Raw genomic sequence first — 16,322 nt, forward strand, 5'->3', positions numbered from 1 at the left:
TCTGCTCTGAAACTGAATTTTTTTTAACTGTATGATTTCAACAGTGACATGTACGTTTTTTTTTACTGAGTAACTGTTAGAATGGATATGCAACACTACAAATTAGCTTAAGCTTTTGCGTTAAAGAACAAGTGCGAACAAGCGCCCGACTTGGTATCAAAGCCAAACCCAGTTTACATCTAGGGTTTGCAAAATAACAACATTTTTCTGGTTTATGGCACCAGGTATATACAGTTCATTGACTACTGCATGAGTGAATAAACTCATACAGCCATTATTTAAAATTACCCAAAACAAAACAATTTGACAATCTAACTGGATGATTTAATTCCACCAGGTATAAGGTCCCAATAAAAAAACTGAAGATATTCAATTAGAGGCCTCACAAGAACTGAAGAACAAAATTAAAGACTACCCCCCATAAGAATTAAGAAGAACTATGCATAACTAAGCCATACACACATGATCAGGCTATTCAGCACCTCCGAAATATGCTAAAATTGTTCCTGGAAAATATGAACGACAACGAAAGCTTGAGGAGTCATAAGCCATAGTAGGGTGCATGGTGCATGGTGCATGGGGGCTTGTATCTGCGGGACCTTTTACCATGGAATTCATCTTACTCTTCTCCTATAATCCCTTCCCAGAGCAGGCATTGTTTCCGAGCAAACACCAACAACTGTTCAACAGATGAAACGTCATACACATGTTCATTTTTAGCTTCGGTTGGATTAATTTGCTTTTGGCCTTTCCAATCTCTCGTGCCTGACAATGAAATGTGATTTAGTTGGAAGGAAACTGAATGTGAACAGACTAAAGTCTAACACATACTCCGTATATAAAATTCCATTACTTTAAACATACATATCTGCATATTCATGTCACTCAGGTTTTATGCACAAATAGGTTCAACACGACGTAATATGGATCAAGGTAATTAAAAAAAGTACAGAATTTCCAAAGTTTAAGCTGTATCAGAATTCAGAAAATAGTTGTTTCAAGAGGAAAGGTAATATTGATCAAGGTAGAAAGATACTTATTAACAAGAATATAGAATTAAATTCTCAGTTGCAAATTCAAACATAAAAATTATGAAAATCTATATTAAACTGCTCTACACGGGTGAATCTACATATTATAAAACTGGTCCAAGTAGCTGAAATTTTCATAATAAGATGCAAACAGTATGGTTTGTTAACGTAATGCAAGTAACTTCTTCCAAAAATGTTCGTGCGAATTAAAAAATGTTATCAAACTAAATCATTTCACGTGAAGCAGATTCTATAATTACTAAAATTGATAAAAGGATAAACTAGTCATATATATTATTCCATACACACAAGTATACGTGTGTGAACACACTACATGCATGTCATTTTCTACATCCACAATAACATTTCCATTGGGAAGTTGACAACTTTCTCAAATTACGAAATTAACCTACCTAGAACCCTCAATCATGTTTCCAAACAATTAACATCCTAGTTCCACTACTGGAGAGTCATTTTGGACATTTCACTTACGGGGGGTCATAATTGCCAATTTCCTTTGAAGAAAATTTTTCTCAATTGGAGAATTGCCTTGTGTTGCCTGCAGCTCTTAAGCCCTTTCCTAATTAAGAACCTTCTTTCACATCACGAGTCCTCTGAAAAGTGAGGTTCCTCCTCTACACAGTATTAAGCACTTTCCTCGAAGTTACCTAGTCGCCGACAACTCATGCCCTTTCCGATTAAGAGCGATCTAATCATCAATCTTCTTCATCCTCGTCATCTTCTTCAACTCATCAATCTTCTTCAACCTTATCATCTTCGTCATGCTTTTGGAGAGAGATTTATACAAATACGTACATGTAGAGTGAGAAAGAGGGGTAAATGGTTGATCCTTGGACCAGTGTTATAATTTGTAGATTCACCCGTGTAGAGCAGTTGAATATAGGTTTCCATACTTTTTTATGTTTCAATTTGCAATTGAGAATTTAATTCTATATTTTTTTGGTAATAACTACCTTTCTAACTTGATCAATTTAACCTTTCTTCTTGAAACAACTATTTTCTGAATTCTAATACCAGTTTCTACCTTGATCAATATTACCTTTCTTCTTGAAACAACTATTTTCTGAATTCTAATACCAGTTTCTACCTTGATCAATATTACCTTTCTTCTTGAAACAACTATTTTCTGAATTCTAATACCAGTTTCTACCTTGATCAATATTAGCTCTCTATTAATAGTGAGTCTCAAAATAATAATAACAAAAATGTATGGCTCCTCCAAAGCCTCTATCATTTGCAGTAAAAAAATAATAATAATAAAATAACAAATAATAATAATAAAATTTTACTTATCAAAAAATAATAATAATAATAGTAGTAGTAGTAAATTATTTATCGGTAGTTTGATACTAGATATTATGCGCTGTTTCTAGTTCGGTAAGCAGGATAATATGAAAATTTTAATTATATTGACCTAATTAAAGTTGCCACCAGACAATAGAAATCAGTTCAACTAGTACGACCCATAACTCACCTCATATCATAGGAAGAAGGCCTCAAAGTTTAAAGGTTTCATGAACCAATTGTTGAAAGGAAGACTTCCCTTAAAGATCTTCAAAATTGAACTGTATTCATGAGCCCCTTCCTGCAAAAGAACATCCAAAAAAGGATCACAACTGAAACACACATTGTCACCACTTAATTTATAATCATTATCTCAGATTCAGAATACGATTAATCAACACAATTGCTCAAGTCACCTACTCTAACTTCAGCAAGGACCTTGGAGAATTGTATTAGTTCTAAGCAATGGAAAAGGTAATGGTAAAGATTAAGTTTTTACCAGTCAATAAGTCCATACTTAAGAAGAAAAAAAATTGCATCAAGTCATTGGGAATAAAGCACAGATGATGATGACGATCTTTTGGATCAATCAATGCACCAGCATTCACGGACTGAACTGTGTTTATAAGCCCATTTTAAACACCGTTCATTACTGTTTTCCTCAGTGACATCCTGGTTTAAAAGATTGGTACATAAAAGACAAGGAATTTGATTACCTGGTGGGACCAACATATAATCATCAATGGGATACAAATGAAAGTAAAATTCTTTGAAAGACACCCAAGGAAATATATGCAAGGACATACTGATGAAGAACCGGGCATAGTTGTTAAAGGCTCAAGGGCACTAAAGCGCCAAAGGCCTTCTGAAGCCTAAGTGCAAGGCGCAGTATAAGGCGCGAGCCTGATCGAAGTAAGGCGCATGTATATAATAATGCATAGTTAAACATATATTATTATATATAATCATAATAAAGCAATAATTGTAGTTAATGTTAGTGGTGAACCATAAATTTATAAATTTTGTCAAATATTTCATAAGGTTAAACAATACGATATATGGTATAGAACCTTTTAATTTAGTAGTCATTGAGTAAAAAAGAAAATGATACGAATAAATGATTAAAAAATACAAGGCGCGCCTTTTTTGAGCCTGGAACCTACTAAAAAGCATGAGCCTGAGGGCTTTATGTGAGCCTGATTGAAGGGGCCTGGCCTGTAGTACGTTGAGGCGTTCTAGCTGAGCCTTGACGAGCCTGGGGCTTTTTTGGAGCCTAGACGTGCCTTTAACAACTATCAACCGGGCATGGTCCAAGAGCTTGAAGTGCATGTGTTTCACCTTTACTATTGGAGACGTGGCAAAGATAGATAATTAGAGTTGATTTTCATTTAATATTATTGTTGTATTAGTATGTTCTGCTTTTAGGGATGTTTTAGTAACTTAGTATTTAAGGGTTTTATTTACAGTACTAGGATTTGATTAGATTTTTCCTTGATGCCTATTTATATGTGGGTTGGGAACATTGTTAAGGGACCTTTTTACGATTGATTATCGAATATTCATAGATTATTGTGATTTCTTCTCCCTCATTCTTCATCTCTTATCCCTCATTCTCTCTCTTGTTCTCTTTAAAAATTGTGATTTCAACGTGCACTTACCACGTCCTGCATCACATGCCTTTGGCAATCTCCTCCAAGGAGGAAGGATCCCAAGCAAGAATAGTGCCCAGTTTGAGGCTATGGCCTTGGATAGAGCAGACTGAAAAACTAGGATTTTTTAAGCCAACAACAAATTGTTGGGAAAGACACTGTTGAGTAAAGTACTCATCTATCTTTCATCTAATAAAAAGAATAAGTTTATTCGCTTTTGTAGATGCACCTTTTAAATTCTTAACAATATAAACTAAATGTTTGATGCAATCATCACACCATGCATATTCTACAAGCACTGAAATGGTAGAAAAAGTTCATATGAAAAACAATCTGCACGGCTAAATCTAGGGTAATGAAAATTACCTTAAGGTCTCGATAAGAGATCTCCTTGGTTGGGCATCCGACTGTATGTTCATGCCATAGTTTCAAGAATAACTCCAACAATCGCTTCCTGAGATGTTATTTCGATAAATGATGTCCAAAAAAAAAAGAAGAGGTAATGATACTGAAGATAGTGATAGAAATTCTTATGCCTTTGAACATATAAATTCTTAAGAGCATATGTGTTAGCTTACTTGCATAATGATGATTCAGTAGAAGGGTACATTGCCCCTTTTGCAGAGGTGCCCTGCTTTCTGCCAGTGGTTCCAAGGATGACCTCATGCAAGCCAGACTTATTCCAACATATTGAATACCTGCAGATGAAAGCATAAAACATTATGCCAATAAGACATAATTTTTACACCTAGACTGGCAAAATTAAGCATGCTACCCGCATGTTAAAGTAGTCAGAGCACTCTCAGAATGCTGAAACTCCTTTGGTGGTATAGGAGCCTCCCAAAATAGTGGCTGCCAATTGCGATAAACAAATTCAGCATAATATCAAATCACTTCCCACATCAGTAAGATGTTATGCACATTACAACCTTGTTCACTTGAAAAGGATTCATTAGCTTGTTTGACAATGGTATGATCCGATCATATAAAACCTGTCTCAACTGATCCTCTGCAACACAATTTCCAGATCTATTGCAGGATCTTCCAACAGTGATGGAAGAAAGGTAAACCGGTTGAAGAAAGTAAGAAAGCAAAGCTCCTGCAATAAGAGATAAAAAATAAATAAATAAATAAATAATAAAATTAAAAAAAAAACCTTGTTATTCAAGTTATGAAAAAAATCAGTGAGTTATTGCTTTGCATGCCAGTAGAACCACCCCCCCCTTCTTTTTTCCTTAAAATGTTCAATTGTTGAATTTATCTCTTACGTTTTTCTCTCTCCTCTTTTAATTCCTTAAAAGAATAAAAAAATTACAAACCCTAATATTTTTCATTTCAAAGTTCTTTCAATTTTATTTTCTTCTTATCCCCTTCTTCAATCAAACACTAATTTGTAAAAACAATACACATGTCAAAAATTAAATCACAAGGTCAAAAAAAAAAAAAAAATCAAAACAAAACAAAAACAAAAACTAAAGTTTTTTCAATCTTACATTATCAGTATATATGGTCTAAATAATAAAGCATAATTAACTAGGTAAAACTAAAGCAAGTAACGAACCTTGAACTCCTAAAACATTCCAACGGGCAATCTTGTCGGAGCAGCTCAAGGACAGTGTTGTATCTCCACGACCAGGCTTCCTTTGAACCATGCCCATGACTTGGTCACAACTACCTAAACATGAACAAATATTAAGTACTTCAAGTAAGATAATATCCACCTTTTTTCCTGAGAATTAGTACACTATCCTGGGAAAGAATACAATTTAATTACAAAGTTATTCAACAAAACACAGAAAAGGACAAACTATAACCACAAAGGTTGATTAATAACAGTTACACAATTGCAACCAAAAAAAATGTGCCACGAGAACACAAAGAAAAGATGAGAAAATGAAATTTGCCTTGAAAACTATGAGTATTTGCCAAAACTTGCTAGTGTTTTTCCAAAAGTTCTTTCCCTGCATAAAATAGGACTTGCTTTTCTGACATGACTATAAATGCTGCAAGTTAAAGAGGGAGCACACAACAATCCAGTGAAAAGATAATTCACAGAATTCCAATAACTTATCCAAAAGAAAAAAAAAAGTATTCAACCAATTTTATTCTAAATAAGTACAAAGAATGGGGAGAAGTATATATTCAAACTTGTAAGTTAAAAGAGATAAAAATTAGAGAGTTTAAACATCTGAGGTGAACAGCAAGTGAGGAAATGAGATCTTATTAAAGATGATAAAATTAAAAGAACATGAAAAGGTTATTTAAGAAGAAATTTATAAGAACACGGTAACCCTAGGGAGATCAGGAATTAGAGAGTTTAAACATCTTAGGTGTACAGTGAGGAAATGGGATCTTATTAAAGATGATAAAATTAAAAGAACATGAAAAGGTTATTTAAGAATAAATTTATAAGAACACGGTAACCATGGGGAGATCAGGAAAACCCAATTTCTTTCCAGTTATAAGGGTATATAGGTTAAAAATGTATTGAACAACATAAAAGCAAGAAGAATTCTGAAACCAAATGGCATTCCCATTAAGGCTTAGAAGTGTGTAGGGGATGATGGCATTTACCTTAGGAAGTTCAAATCGGATTTTATTCAACCATATACTACAGCTGGTTAAAGATAATTGTTTACACCACTCTTGTGGTATTCAAACAATCCAATAAATGAATTCAAAAGGGAAAAAATAATAATAATTTGCAAGATAGGTGGTACTTCAAACGCTATATGAAGAATATATAGGCCACATTTTATATCCAATATTGGCAATAAATTCCACACTAGAACTGATAGAGAGAATAATCATAACACAAACCACATAAGATTCAGCATCCTGATAACATGAGAAGGAGAAAAGGAGGAAAAATAATTTTTGAGATATGCCATTACCATTTTTCATCAAGGAAGCCTCCAAAAATTCATCCATGGAATCATGAAATTCATTCATGGAGGACAGTGGATCCCCTTCTCTAAGGGGAATATTCTGCAAAGTAAATAACTGTGAACTGAGCGAGGCACTACCACCTATGGGAAACAAAGATTACTTACACTGCTTAGGCAACAAGAAAATAAAAAGAAAGAGAGAGAGAGCTCTATGTTAATACAATCACAAAAAGAAACGCAAGAAGTCACTGCTACTTACATGGCAACTGTGATATGTACAAATGTAGTTGCCAACCTGCTCTCATTTTGTATTTTCTTTGGCCAAGGCCATCTGTGTCCAAATATAAAACCAAGTTTGTCGCATCATCACCATGCAACTGTATGCTTCCATTATTACCACTATGCTTATTATAAATGTTTGTAAGACATTGAATCTCTGTATAAAAGTACCTGGTAGGATCAAAAACATCTTTTAGATCATTTATTCAAGAATTACAGGTCTCCACTTATTTAGATTAATGTGCATGATGCATCTCCAAAAGTTTTGTCAGCACTAAACTCTAAAACTTCAAACAATAAAACCCTAATAAGGATTTCTTTTTGCATGTTTCAACTAAGCCACTCTAATTGAATGGCTGAAATTCTCTTTGAAAAACATAGAGTAACATGCTTAATTAACAAAGGTATAATAGTAGGAAAGAGTACAAAGAGACGTCACAACGTTTAAACTCACTTCACATAGATTATGAAGATATTGTTGCTGCATGGTTGAAATTCACTTTGAAGATATTGTTGCTGCATGTTTATATGAGCCACATCCAAAAAACTGTCTAACAAATTACTAGTCCCTTTGAACATAACCACGCAATTCTATATGTTGTAGAAACTGTGAATTACCTATCAAGTAACAATGCTCTCCAGCCTCTCCTTAAGTTTTATTACAACTAGAAAAGAAAAAAATCACCTTATTCGTGAATAGAGTGAGAGGAGAGGAAGCATAGCCTCAATTGAAATACAACCTCAATTCATAGACCATACAACACAATGACCAAATAAATAGAACAAATTCTTAAGTAAAATCATACTATAAAGAAACATAACCTCAATTAAAATTCATAGACCAAACAACAGAAAAATCACACTATAAAGAAACATAACCTCAATTAAAATTCATAGACCAAACAACAGAATAACCAATCAATTTAAAATAAAAATAAAACAGATTAAGCATTCACTAATGAAGAAAACCTCATTAGAGCTCTCCGAGCGATGATTTCAGCATGAGAATCATTCACAACATCGCCTCGCGGACTTAGAAGCGAGCGCCCAATGCATTTCGTCCCCGTTCCCAAAGCAACCACTTGCAATTCTGATTAGCATACAAATACCACTCAATAGTGAGAAAGAAAGAGAGAGGTTTTCAAATTAAAATCGTAAATTCCGCACAAAGTTCTGGAGACCCAAAAAGGTAACTCATTCGATTGCAATTTTTTTCTTTGTTGTTTTTTTACTTTAATTCAGTTTTTCTATAACGAAATGGAGAGAGGGTGGTTTGCAATTTTTTCCGTGAAAACCAGAACAAGAAAAAACTATGAGATTGGAAATTTTATTGGGTGCTTGTTGAATTCAATGAATAAGTTTAGCTGAAAACAAATGGAGGGGAGAGAGAGGGTTTGCAATTTTTTTCTGGAAATCCAGAACAAGAAAAATCATTAGATTGGAAATTGTCTTGGGTGTTCGTTGATTTCAATGAATAAGTTTAGCAGAAACTAAATGGAGAGAGAGAGAAGGAGAGAGAGGACCTTGAGAAGGGGAAGAGGTGAGAAAAGCAGCCAAAACGGAGACTTCTCGACCCTGAGGCTTCCCTTTCTTTGGTAGAGAGTTATAGACTGAGAACACCGCGTCCGACACCATCTCTCCCCACCCTTTTCCCGGCGCCGGCGCCGGCGAATGCACTTGAGAATGCACTTCAGAGCTCGATGTAGTCATTCTTCAACTTCAGAAGTGACAAGATTTGGAAACAAAAGAAATATTTGAAACAAAAGAAATATATGGTTAATTAAAAAAACATTTGGGGGTACGTAGGATAATTAATTGTTATTGGCTGCTTAATCTATTTTATTTTGATTTTGGTTTGGCTTTTGGGTTTATATTATGAATCATTGAATCTTAATTGAGATACCTTCCAAAAAATATAGGGTTATTTTTAATTTTTTAATAGGGTCAAAAATAAATAAATTAGCAACCATCAAAATGATCAAATGCTATATATTCTGGTCCACAAATTAGACTTCACATAGTACTTGAAGTTCTTTTCTTTCTCATATATGTTTCAAGTGATTGAATAAGAATCTCAAAACACATTTATAAGTAACTAAGTTTTGGATTAGTATTTTAAGTATAATTAATCAACTCAAATATTAAATTTTTATTTATTCATTGGTAAATATTGTCACATGAAATAATCTCTTTAATACCATTGTCACCCCCTTTCTTTTTCTTTTTTTCTTCCTGGAAGGTAAGGCAGATACATATATATATATTTAAATGGTATAAGTAATCGCAATGCAGCTATAAACTCATTGGTCACCCATTGAGTAGTTGACTTTTTCACTTTGAAAAGAATTATTTCCAATATTTACAGGTGGTATTTCGATCAGTGGACAAAAACAAAACACTTAATTAGCTTTTATAACAAAGAAATGGAGAATTTTAAAGAAAAAAACATAATTATCCATTAATAGATCCTCGAATATTATATACTTCTTCAATACTTACATATTCACGTATTTATAAGCACCAAAACCATACACAATCATGATATAACAAGAACTGAAGTGATGCAAGGAACACATATCCTCTTTAGTCTTTTACATATATATGTCCTAAACAAACCCAAATATTAATAACATAGATTACATGTAGAGATCCCATTGCAGCAAATAGAGGGAAAAGAAAAAGGCCGAACATTCAAGCAATGGAGGCTCCGAAATAGACACTGTAGAACACTTTCAGCCATACTTAAGAGAATTTAAGGAGCTTTTAGTTAAAATGGAATAGGTATCTGGTTCTCCTAAGAAGCTCATGTCATTGTTGCTCGGAAAATCCAAGAGCATCTGTAATGCTGTGTCTGACAAATCCTCCAACACATTGGAGCTTGAAGAATCTGAACCACCGAAAAAGGCTTCACTGTAGAAGTGGCTGCTCTTGAATTCTTTATCTTCATTTCTACTGGTTCCGGTGGCAGAGGAAACGGTTACATGAGCGAGGCCCATCTCCGTCGTGGTCCCTGAAACGGATCCACATTTTGTTGATGAAGATGCTTGGGCAAGTGGGCTTTCGCATGCAGTTATCTCATTTTTCTTGAATTTCCGAAATGATTCTCCAACTTCAGAATTCCATATGCGTAGAAAGTGGTCGGAACCAGTTTCTCGTAAAGGTGGTAGTCTGAAGAGTGATGACTCCCTCGAGAGGCGAGCCTCGGCTTCAAGCCTAGCACCCTCCCATTGTGCCATGTGGCGGGTGGATTGGGCAAGTGATTTTGTAGCTGGTCCATTATAAGGTTCATGGGTTTGTGGGTCAATGCCCATGCGAAGCAGGCGCTTCTTCAAGTGAGTATTCCACAAGTTCTTGATCTCATTGTCTGTCCTTCCTGGTAGTTGGGAGGCAATCACAGCCCACCTAAATATTGTCAATTCAGTATTTTGTGAGTAATAGCAGCACTATCAAATTTTAGAAATACACCGAAAGAGTGAAAATTTACATTAAAGTATGACACAACTTTAAGCAACTAAGACAACGGTGACAATCATCCATGTTAGTGAACAAATCACTCTTAATTGAATATTAATTTCTTCCATCATGAATAATATTATCTGATAGCAGCAAAGTGTGTAAGTTGAACCTTCAAATTTGACAAATTACACGATTATAATGCTGGATTTGAAGAATCCTATGAGATGTGATGTATACAGTATAGCCAAAGTCAATTTATTTAGGAAGAGGTGATTGAAAAAATAAAAAATAAAAAAAGAGAGAGAAGCATGCAATGTTAGTATGATTACTTGCTGATCACTATGTCCAGGTATGTATGCACATAGAAGGAAAAAAATATACTCTAAACAGTATTGCAGAAATTTAGATTACAAGTGAGGATTCTTCAGTTTATACCATTTGTTTCATAGAAAATATTTTCTTTGAATAGACTAAACATTCCATGATTACTTGCTGATTCAGAACACAAGTCTAGCAAGATCTGCTGTCTACAGTAGTTTATGTTTTTTACTCAGAACATCGAAATAAATTTCACAAACTCGTGACCTTCCCTCCCCCAATCACACAGCACATGCCCCATTCAAAGGCAATCCAAATTAACATTTGGTTAGTTTCTATAAATGATATCTAAATCCAAATTATATTTTATATTTCCCAAGTAAACCAAGATCATATACATACATCCAATTAAATCCTACTAGACCTGCACGTGGTAGCCTTTCTTTTTGAAAACATACCAATGCGCATGGATGACTGAAAAGCATTTCCTCTGAATCCAAAAATTTCTATGATATGAATTGCAGAAAGAGGAGCAGTTTGCCTTTGTAAGTGATGATAGGGATTGCAGTGTGTTTTAAAAAGTTGAAATTTGGAATGTCAATAACAAGGCAATTTCATGTGTATCATTTCTAATGTATGGTTCTACAAATGGTTACGGTGACCATCAGGCTGTGTAACTGTGTTTCGACTTTTAACCAATGCTCAAGCTTCAATTAAGCTTTTCCTCAAGTTTATGCTACCGGGGTGACAAAATTTTTGAGATACCCATCGACATTAAAAATCAGGTTCCCTGTATGCTGCTGCATATGTTTATGTGCTCTAACATAGAGAGAGCAAAGCTCATTCCAACCAAAGGGAATAATTCTGATAGAAGAGCCACACACACAAAATAAAATCAAGTAACAAAATGATAAATACCTGTTGCCGAGAATGCCATGCAGCTGTATGACGAGTTTTTCTTCTTCAGGACTAAAAGGACCGCGTTTGATGTTTGGCCTAAGATAGTTGGTCCATCGAAGCCGGCAACTTTTTCCACAGCGAAAAAGACCTGTTAAAACAGAATCCTCCATAATCTATTAAATAAAAACTATTTTTTTTGTGCCTTGTCCTTTTTCCTCTTTGAGCATCCAGGTTATACTTGCATATTGCTACAATTAATCCTTGGAAGATTCATTGGGTGGTAAGTTCTAGTTTACAATTATAATTAGTAAGACGGACTCGCAAAATTATAAAAATGTATATCAGGAAGCCACGGGCACAATGAAAATTAAGGATAGGACTCGTAAGAAGTGGCCAGGGTACATCTGCATCAGTGATAACATCTAAAGACATTACAGTAATTTCAAGCAGCATGTATAGAATTGTTTACAGCAGCATTTGCACATGTATGCAAGCGCGATCCTGGATCCTCTGCTGTGTACAGCACCGTGTTATAGGGTTTTTCAACAAACTTAAATTTGTTTTCAACACATTAAATCTATCTATTTCAGCCATATTTAATGTGTTGAAAATTTTCTGTGTTAGAAAAATAGAATAGATGTGTTGAAAAAAGAAGTAAATGTGTTGAAAAACAAAATTACTGTGTTAACAAATTACAGCACCATTACAGCAGAGAATCAGGGTGTCAGCACATGTACACTACTGGCTCTTGCTACTTGGAACTCTCTCACAAGTCTCAACGTATACTAAAGTGTTGTTTCAAATTCTGAAAACCAAATTAAGTGGTCTTTCGTAGTCACCATTACTAAAATTACTATGTATGCACACTAATGCATCTCAACCAGGACTTGAACGACTGAGTCCTGCACCTCTCTAAAGATGGTGGCAAGAGATGACAGTCAACCTAAAAACTGGCATTTGAAGTTCTTTGAGTTGGAGCAGGTATGCGAAAAACAGAACAGAAATATGAAAAGAGATACATTAATTGGCTTGGATTGGAGCTGGCATTTAAAGTTCTTTGAGTTGGAGTTCGAATTTAAAGTTCTTTAATATTTATGATGCTTAATATAAATATGAGCCAACTACAAGGGCTCATTTCACAAATAACTCTTCAGAAATTATATCAAAGGAGAGATTGACCACAATTTTTCAATATGTTTTATCTCAGCGTAACCCTTTAAATTAAGTACCAACAAGTTTTGCACAAACAACCTCAAGCGCATCTAAAAAGAAAAACACACAACATAAATGATGTTTTAGTACTTGGTCCAACCAAACTGGCCACATTAAGCACCACAAAAGTCAACCACACAAGTGACACAACATTGCTTGCTACACTATTAGCACACAGTGCCCGATGAAGTGATGCACTATCAAAGATGCAACAAAACAAAAGAAAACAAAAATGTAAGCGATGACTCCAGTGGCCAAAGCACACATGGGTCTTGTACACTCTCAAGTCTTAACAATCCAATACTCCAGCAATAACATTAAATCGAGATTGCAATAATTATGTGTAGGTGTTGCACTTTTAATTTAATTGTGCAACTCAGATATAATATATTGCATCCTTAGTAAAAATGTGTTGCATGAGTGTTACATTGTTGTTGTTTTATAGGTGTTGTACAGGATGATGTAGCATATAGTGCATTTTCAACTTAAATACACTAGATGCTACCGAACCCCATAGTGTGCATGAGAGGATTAGTCCAAGCACACCTATGGAAGTACGGATCGCCTTCATCGGCCAAACTCACCGACTACATAACTCCAAACTTCATACATATATATAAGGGCTAGCCCAATGCATAGGCTTCGCCATTGCAGGGTTAGCGAGGGTCAGATGCAGGCAGTTTTACCGGTTTTGAACCCGTTGTGTCCTAATGGAGTAACCTTACCATTCCGTCAAGTCCACGACATAATACATTATACAGAATGAGTTAACTCAGTACATTCGCAACATTTCTGAACTGAATAAGAAAAAAAAAAACTTGAAATAACCCAAAGATTTGAAAATAATCCCTGCCACCTAGTTAACTTGCAAACTCGGCTCGAAAAACGACTTGACTCAGTAGAAAAACCAAATTAGAGAGACAGAATAGAAAGGCAAAAAGAAAGATCGAACCTGCGAGTTTAGGGAGAGAACGCCAGCTTCCATGGCCGTTCTTGTTGATGTACTCAATGAGAATCTTATCTTCTTCAGGAGTCCATGGCCCTTTCTTCAACCCACTCTTATCACAACACGGTTTTCTCCCCATTAATTACTCTCTCTCTCTCTGTGTTTCTCTCTCTAAAAGATCATCAATAGGGAACTACAAACAAACAAGTTGTATGCTTAAAGGAGAATGTTTAGAGAGAGAAAGTGTTGGTGTAATTTTGTATATTGAATATCTGATATAATGTCGTACAGAGTGAGCAGAACAGAACAGAACAGTGATAGAGATGAGAGAGGAGGACGATTCGGCGATTTTGAAGCCGGCTTGGCATTTAATTCATGATAAATAAAGTGTTATAAAATTCTACACGGCTATACATAGGACCATATATAGGCACCGCCAATAAAATTGAATCATTGATTCAATAGAAGAAGAAAGTTGAATTTAATGCGTGCTTTTTGAGGTACCCAAATAGATTCACATTGATCAGCTATACATATATATATACATACACATATATATATATATATATATATAAAGAGGGAACTAAAGGAGCTTTTGAGGTTAATTACACAGCGATGCCCACGTAATAGATTGGGTGAGTAAATTTTGGGTGGGACACTCCTACCGGCCTATCACGTTATTGGCACTATAACTTTATGAAAATGAATCATATCACCTTCTTATCACTATTTTTACACGTTAGATAGGACAAAACTAGAATGCTTAAACAATCTTAATATAATTTCGTCCTCATTAACTCTCATAGAAGAAATCGATAAATTAAACCATGATGTGACAATTAAGGAATCATTTATAAATGATGACAAGAGTACAAGTGAAATTTTATCCATTCAGAATTAAATTTAGTGTAGATAAAATTTTAAATAAAATTAACACATTTTCTTACATATTAAAATGAGATCACCGAATCACATTGGCGGTAATAATTTCTCGGAAAGGAAGTGAAAGTCTGGGGGACGGAGAGGGAGAGAGTGCTGATATATCAAGTGAGCGCAAGAAAGTACCATGTGGTAAGAAATAAATGCGAAGGAAGTGAAGAGAGAGAAAGTTAAAGAGTGACACGAAAGAGGAAGAGCACTAATGGCAAATTCAGAAGGAAAAGGACATGTTGAAACATTCATCTGTGTAGACCTATAGAGGGGTATTAATGGTTGACTGGGTGAGTGAGACAATGCCAGAGAGTACGGACTGGTCGTATGTATATAATAAAATGGATCACCTGTATCTTTTGTTAATTAATTTGCTTACAAATTTCAAGTTTTGAATCACTACATCAATATATATATATATATATGTAACTGCAGACAAGGAAATGTGTAGCCGAGAAGAGCCACTTCTCATCTCTCAACATATATCAACAGAAATTCAAAATTGGTACGAATATCGAACCAACCAATGAGATAGGTAAAAGCCGGAATTAAATTCATTGTCCGGAAAAAAATTGGACAATTATTACTACTTCGACAAAAGCGAATAAATTGACAAACATGCATTTCTTTTGGATTATACATGATTTCGTTATTTAATGCAAGGTGCCAAATATGGGAAAAGATAGATGTTAGGAACCATAACCTGAAACTGGGTCCAGGGTTTTCGGGAAAGAAAGCAAATGTTGTGGGAGCCATTGAAGAGTAAAAACCCTGTCAAAATGAACAAGATGCAGACTGACATGTCTTTGACGGGTTCATACAACAGACTTGGAAGAAACTTTATGGCTCGCCGACATGACTTTGAATGTTTTTACAACAGATTTTGAGGGTAAAAATTAGTAATAAAAGCTATTTAGGACGAAGAATTTGAAGAAAATGAGAAGCTAAAAACTCGCTCCTAATTGAGTGTGTCTAACAGATGGGGAGCTTTCAACTCTCAATTTCGTTCAAATCGAGCAATTTCTTTGCAAGACATGATCATGCACAAAAGAGGAGGCAAACTATGCACTTCCGATAACATTTGAGACCATAACACGACAGTATACTTGCAGTTAGAGTGGTCATAAATCAGATTGAATTAAGTATCAATTCTAATTCAATCCACTTCCAAGAATTAGACAAATCTTAATTTGCCAAATTGACAGTTTGAATCCGCAAATTAAGTTTTATTTAAATTATCCATTATTATTTTTATAATTTATATTATTTATTATTTATTTATCTTTTAACCATAACCAATAAATAAAATTTATATTTCACAGATCGGATCAAACTCGCGGATCGGATTGAATTTTTAACAGTCCAATCCGTGATCCGATTCGTGAACTACAGATTTAAATTTTTTAAA

The 16,322-nt window shown here is 34.7% G+C and overlaps 2 protein-coding genes across 5 annotated transcripts; both read right to left on the reverse strand.

Annotated features, from left to right (window-relative positions):
* Positions 1-238: 238 nt before the first annotated feature.
* On the reverse strand, positions 239-9,013 carry LOC132299027 (tRNA-specific adenosine deaminase TAD1). Of its 4 annotated transcripts, none has more exons than XM_059795450.1 (11): positions 8,676-9,009; positions 8,122-8,242; positions 7,133-7,323; positions 6,880-7,014; positions 5,547-5,660; positions 4,915-5,084; positions 4,761-4,837; positions 4,564-4,683; positions 4,352-4,439; positions 2,527-2,637; positions 239-679 (listed from the first exon to the last, which is right to left on the reverse strand). In XM_059795450.1, exons 1-10 carry the CDS (start codon positions 8,860-8,862, stop codon positions 2,533-2,535), a joined length of 1,308 nt encoding a protein of 435 aa, XP_059651433.1. In that variant the 5' UTR covers positions 8,863-9,009; the 3' UTR covers positions 239-679; positions 2,527-2,532. The 4 variants fall into 4 exon arrangements, 3 of the variants coding, with proteins under 3 accessions (XP_059651433.1, XP_059651431.1, XP_059651432.1); XM_059795448.1 differs by having other exon boundaries at positions 239-765; positions 8,676-9,006; XM_059795449.1 differs by lacking the exon at positions 239-679 and adding an exon at positions 782-1,816 and having other exon boundaries at positions 8,676-9,008.
* Positions 9,014-9,626: 613 nt separating this feature from the next.
* On the reverse strand, positions 9,627-14,555 carry LOC132299028 (transcription factor MYB17-like). The gene is made up of 3 exons (XM_059795451.1): positions 13,991-14,555; positions 11,845-11,974; positions 9,627-10,554 (listed from the first exon to the last, which is right to left on the reverse strand). Exons 1-3 carry the CDS (start codon positions 14,121-14,123, stop codon positions 9,885-9,887), a joined length of 933 nt encoding a protein of 310 aa, XP_059651434.1. The 5' UTR covers positions 14,124-14,555; the 3' UTR covers positions 9,627-9,884.
* Between the last annotated feature and the right edge of the window lie 1,767 nt (positions 14,556-16,322).

The sequence above is a fragment of the Cornus florida genome, unplaced genomic scaffold, assembly GCF_030987335.1.
Source record: "Cornus florida cultivar Cherokee Brave unplaced genomic scaffold, ASM3098733v1 CherokeeBrave_3.0.0_Hap2_Chr03, whole genome shotgun sequence".
Taxonomy (NCBI): Eukaryota; Viridiplantae; Streptophyta; class Magnoliopsida; order Cornales; family Cornaceae; genus Cornus; species Cornus florida.